This window comes from Gavialis gangeticus, unplaced genomic scaffold, assembly GCF_001723915.1.
Source record: "Gavialis gangeticus isolate Ggan-Ray unplaced genomic scaffold, GavGan_comp1, whole genome shotgun sequence".
Taxonomy (NCBI): domain Eukaryota; kingdom Metazoa; phylum Chordata; order Crocodylia; family Gavialidae; genus Gavialis; species Gavialis gangeticus.
The window spans coordinates 11,022,412-11,027,584 of NW_017729018.1; the positions used below are offsets into that span (position 1 = coordinate 11,022,412).

The window sequence follows — 5,173 nt, forward strand, 5'->3', positions numbered from 1 at the left end:
GGAAGGGCCGACTTTCCCGCGTGCCTCTGCTCTGAAGCCGTGCCAGCTGCGGGGCGCAGGAGCACTAGCAACATATCCGCAGTCACCGTCTTTCAGTGGGAGACATTTGCTGGGTTTAATCTGCTGAAAGAGAAACGGGTTCTGTGCGAGCAAAGCGGGTTTTTGGTGGAAACCCAACCCCCCCCCCCCACCCCTGGCATATGATGGCTGAGCTCCCAACTGCCAAAAATCACCTGGTTCATTACATTTAAATAACAGAAGATACTACTTTTCGTGCTCTTTTTTCATTTTTATTTTCAGGGATGTTTGAGCTCCTGTTGCTTTCCCGCAGAGCACCACAAAACCTGTTGGGAGAGGTGCGCAGCACTGGCCTTGCAGCTGTGCCGTAGTCCTCGTTACGTGTCTGACTTATTAATAGCACGAGCGTTTCTCAGACATTGCAGTCGGACCTGTGTTATGGCCCTATGACCCCTGACTCTGCTTGGGATCAGACCCAAGCCTTTCCCATAGACAAGAAGTCAAACTCTTCCTCCTTCCTGCCTTTTCTGTTCCAGAAGATGGAAGATTAGCTCTTGGGTAGCTTTTTGGAAGACCTCGTGGCTGGTGTCATTAGCGTGGTCTTAATTCTTCTATCTACGAGCATCGGTCATGGACCACGGTGCTAGGTGCTGTACAAAAAGCCCCAAATTGTTTAGTCTTGCAATAGTATCTAGGGGTCGACCAAGTGCGATAGCCGTCGTGCTAGGTGCTGTACAAGCCCGCAGGAAACGGCTGGCGACAAGGGGAGTTGGTGGCAGGCCTGGCTCTCGGTGCTCCCATCTCTCTCTGCTCTTTCAGCTTGAAGCTGGAATGCGATAAGCTGGCCAGCGAGAAATCGGAGATGCAGCGTCACTACGTCATGGTAAGGCCCTGCCCCGGTGGCAGGGGGCAACGGCGGGCTCTGTGTGATGGGATGTGGGGCAGGCTGGTGGAGCAGGATGCTGGTGCCTGGGTACATCTGATGGAAGGTGTTCTTCCCTTCCCCCTCCCCTGCACCCAGCGGAAGCAAGACCTGTCTCGGATTTGTTTGAAACGGGGCTTTCCAACTTTGCAGGTTGCAAACAGAGGTCATTTCCTCTCCCCCTTCCCCATGCACCTGCTATGTCACTGGTTAGGGTGCGAGAGCTGCACTGTGTCTCTTGGCAGGATCAGGACTCTCTGGATAGGGGATCCCGTGCTGACTGGCCCAGCAGAGAGGAGGTGGCTGGGGGGAACGTACTCAGAATTATGAGTACGGGCCCAGCTGGGAATATGGAGTTGCTGTAGGGCCCCAGTGAGCCTGCGGGGCACAGGTTTCCTGCAGGAGCTGCCAATGCCGCTTGGCATCGCAGCCAGTGATGGTTGCGACATGGGCAAGGAGGGGTTTTTGAGACCCAAGGGTACCAGCAGTGGGTGATGTCAGGCCTGGTAGCATCCCCAGACCACCCGGGGCTGGCGTGGGGGTCCTGGCTGTAGGGGTGTCTGCGGGAGACCCAGGGCAGTGTAGTGGTGTGAGCTCAGATGGGCAACCTGGGTTTGATTCCTGGCTGTGCTAGTGATTCACCGTGCAACCTGGATCTTTGTGTTGTGGGGGGTGGGGGGATAGGACAGCGCCTGCCTAACCGATGCAGAGCGCTGAGGCTTTAGCTCGGCAGGTTGGTAACGTCTAGTGAGATCCTTGGAGATGGTGCTATCATAGGGGAAGCAGTGCCTGGATTTTCACTGGGGACCATGGGTGCAAATCGGGTGAGCCATCTCGGCATATCAGCCTGCTAGGTGCACGTGTGCCAGGTGAGTGCCTTTGGGTCGTGCTAAGGGGGCTCTGGCATCGGGAGCATCTGTGCAGGCTCCTGAGCTGGGCATGGGGGGTGGTTCCCCTCAAATGCTCACCACTGCGCCATCCAGAGCCACCCTAGCGAAGAGTGAACAGGGAGGTTTCATCCATAGAGGTGAGCAGGAGCCAGGCAGCAGCTCCAGCACCTGCCCTGGGCGGAGGAGATAAGAGGTGGGAATTAATTCAGAGCCTCTGCTGGGAAGAATGATGAATTTCAAGGCAGAAATGAAAGGGGCAGACCCCTCCCCCATCCATCGGGCAGCCCTTCCCCCACCTCGGCTGAAATCCCAGGCAGCAACGGCTGCTACCTGGATAAGGAGGGGGAGGCCGATTGCACAGAGCCGGGGCTTGCGAGGCGGGTCTAGCATGAGCTGGGGAGATGCCAGGATGGAAAGCAGCCTGAGCCTGGGTGGGGACAAAACCACCTAGCCGCTGCCCTTGTCCCTGCCGACCCCCGGGCCCCTGAGCCGGTCCCATGCAGTACAGTCTGGGCCGCGTTTCTCTCCGCAACCTTGGAGGGGCTCATGAAGGCTGAGCTCAGTGTGAGAGGCTGGGGCTTTCCCTAAAGGGCCTGGTGCTGGGGTGCCCCAGTTTTCCCCTTCCACCGGTGGGGGGACTGGAGGGAGAGGATTTCTACAGATTGGTGTCCATATTCTGGTAGGACCAAAGAGCCTCTGTTGCAGGCCCTGGCCAGTTGTGCTAGGCGCTGCATGCGCCCATGCCAGTGGGTCAGTCCTTGCCCTGCAGCCACCAGGCTATGTAGCTAGTAGTCTTTAACCCTGTCACATGGAGCCCTGTCCTCGCTGTCCAGCAAGAAGCGAATAGCTGGGTTTCTCTTCTGATGCTGCTAATGGCTGTATCTGTCAGGCCTCTGAATAAGCACCAGTTAGCCTGGGGAGGAGAAGGGGGGGGCTGCTGTGCTGCTTAGTATAAAAATGCAGGAGACCCTTGCAAGCAAACGCGAGTATTGATCCGGGGCCTGCGTTGTGATGTGATGCGCACAGACCAAGCCGGCAAGGAGCAAGCAGCACAGGCTGTGGTTTGCTCTCACGTGGGTCCACCTGAATGTCAGTGAAATTCCAGCCCCAGGGCTCGGGAAGAGGCACTTAAACCCTTGACCCTCCAGGCATTCCCCCAGCTGGTGCTGGGAGCAGAGCAGCTTGCCTTCCCAAGGGGTGTCCTGTAACCACCCCCAGTGCAGCCAAAGCCAAGGGTAGGCAGCGGGGAGATTCTGCCCTTGGCCGCAGGCCTGGTCCAATGCTCTCGGGATTACTGTCTGTCTCTCTCTCTCCCTCCCTCCAGTACTATGAGATGTCGTACGGGCTCAACATCGAGATGCACAAACAGGTGAGTCCGCAGTGGGGCGGGAGGAACCAGGCAGCTCCTGCATTGTTTCCCACTGCCCCTCCCCACACTTCATGGCTGCCTTGGGGAAGCATCACAGCCTCTAATGGCTCCCTCGACAGCCATAAAGCGAGTTTCCTTTGCGCTCACTTTGTTTCCCCTGAGCGGATCCATGCTTCCAGTCCCTGCCTCTGCCTGCAGCGGTGTGGGTGGGCTGGGGCAGAGGACACCTCATCCCTGGGAAACCCAGCCCCGCTCTGCTGCCTTCTGGGCCTGCGAGGACTCGCCAGCCCTGCTTGGCAGGGCATCGCGACCTTGATTCTCCCTCTGTGTCTCATGCTGGGCTCTTCCCACCCCAGCTGCCGCCCAGACTCCGAGTCCTGTTTGCAAGCGGGTGGGGACGTTCCTTGTTGCAACCTCTGCTCCCTGTCTCCTGACCCACTCCCCTTTCTCTCTCGCCTCCAGGCTGAAATCGTCAAGCGGTTAAATGGGATTTGTGCTCAAGTCCTGCCCTACCTTTCCCAAGAGGTAAGTGCATTCCTTGCTTCTTCCCTTCCCAGGGTGGGGGCACTGCAGCTAAAAGGGGCCCGATCCCACATGGGCCCACGGCCTTTCTGCTCCCGTCTGACTCCTTTTAAGTACCCTGGGCCTGCAGTCAGGGCAGGGATCCCAGTGCCATGTGGGGCAGCCCGATATGGGGGACAGGCCTCTAGGTGCACTCCCCGCATGAACCCCCTCGGGCTCTGGAGATCAGGGCTTGGCGTGTACCAATCTCAGCTGCCTCCTGGCATGGGGATTAGCCCTGGCAGGGGAGGGGTTATTTTGCCAGCCCTCCTTGCTCGGAGTTGACTCCCTGAAGCCCCGTGTCTCTTCCTCCTGTCTCCAGCACCAGCAGCAGGTCCTGGGAGCCATTGAGCGGGCCAAGCAAGTGACAGCACCGGAGCTCAACTCCATCATCCGCGTACGTGATGCATGTTGAGGGGGGGCACCCTGACATTGAGGGCAAATCCCTTAGCTGGGCACAGGGCGGTGGGGTGGGCCAACTGAGCCCCAGCCTGGCTATGGCAGGGACAAGAGCTCCGGCTTCCTAGGCCCCTGCGTTAGCTCCCGACGCCTCGGAGCTTGGGATGTCCGTCCCGCGGGAAGGTCCGCGTGCTTCCTGGGTGACACCCGTCCTCTCCCGGCTGTCTGTCTGTCCCTCGTTCCCTACAGCAGCAGCTCCAAGCTCACCAGCTGTCGCAGCTCCAGGCCCTGGCACTGCCCCTGACTCCGCTGCCTGTGGGGCTGCAGCCCCCGTCCCTGCCAGCCGTCAGTGCTGGCACTGGGCTCCTCTCACTCTCGGCCCTGGGCTCTCAGGCTCACCTCTCCAAGGAGGACAAGAATGGCCACGATGGGGACGCCCACCAGGACGACGACGGGGACAAGTCGGATTAGAGGGAGGGGGGCGGGGGCAGGCAGGGGCGTTCAGTCAAAGATGCAGTATCTCCCTGGGCAGCGGGCAGCAGAACTGCCATAGTCTCGCAGAGTGGCAGCTCCCCGGGCATTACGCCCCCCCCTTCCTCTCCTGCCCCATGCCCATGGTCTGCGGGGGACGGCCAGCGAAGGCCTCTCGCGCCCCCAGCTTGGCAACTCAGCAGCAATAAGAGCGCCAGAGCTACGAGCACGTGGGCTTCTAAATCCCAGCAGCCTCCCCCTTGCCCCCCTCTCCCCCTGTTCCAGTGCTGGTGCAGGGGCTGCCATCCCACTGCTGCCACCACTGCCCACCAGGCCAAGGGTCCTGGCTGCCCCCCAACCCCACCACGCTCCCTCAGGTACCGTGTGTGATCACTGCGGTACCACCACCCCTCTGGGCCGTGTCGAGAGAGCCTGCTCTGGCCTTGGCCCTGCCTGTCTGAATTCTTCTCCACTTTGCGCCCCCTGCCCCGATTGCATCCCGCCAGGCCCATCCCCTGTCCCTTTCCCAGCCCGGCAATGGCT

At 59.9% G+C, this 5,173-nt stretch overlaps 1 protein-coding gene across 1 annotated transcript in view; it reads left to right on the forward strand.

Moving 5' to 3' along the window:
- Nucleotides 1-4,898, forward strand: part of AES (amino-terminal enhancer of split) — a 12,703-nt gene extending 7,805 nt beyond the window's left edge. The window contains exons 3-7 of the mRNA XM_019513147.1: nucleotides 838-901; nucleotides 3,155-3,199; nucleotides 3,662-3,724; nucleotides 4,083-4,157; nucleotides 4,412-4,898. Coding sequence (XP_019368692.1) covers nucleotides 838-901; nucleotides 3,155-3,199; nucleotides 3,662-3,724; nucleotides 4,083-4,157; nucleotides 4,412-4,630 — 466 coding nt within the window. The 3' untranslated portion in view covers nucleotides 4,631-4,898. The remainder of the gene's footprint in view (nucleotides 1-837; nucleotides 902-3,154; nucleotides 3,200-3,661; nucleotides 3,725-4,082; nucleotides 4,158-4,411) is intronic.
- The last annotated feature ends 275 nt before the right edge of the window (nucleotides 4,899-5,173 follow it).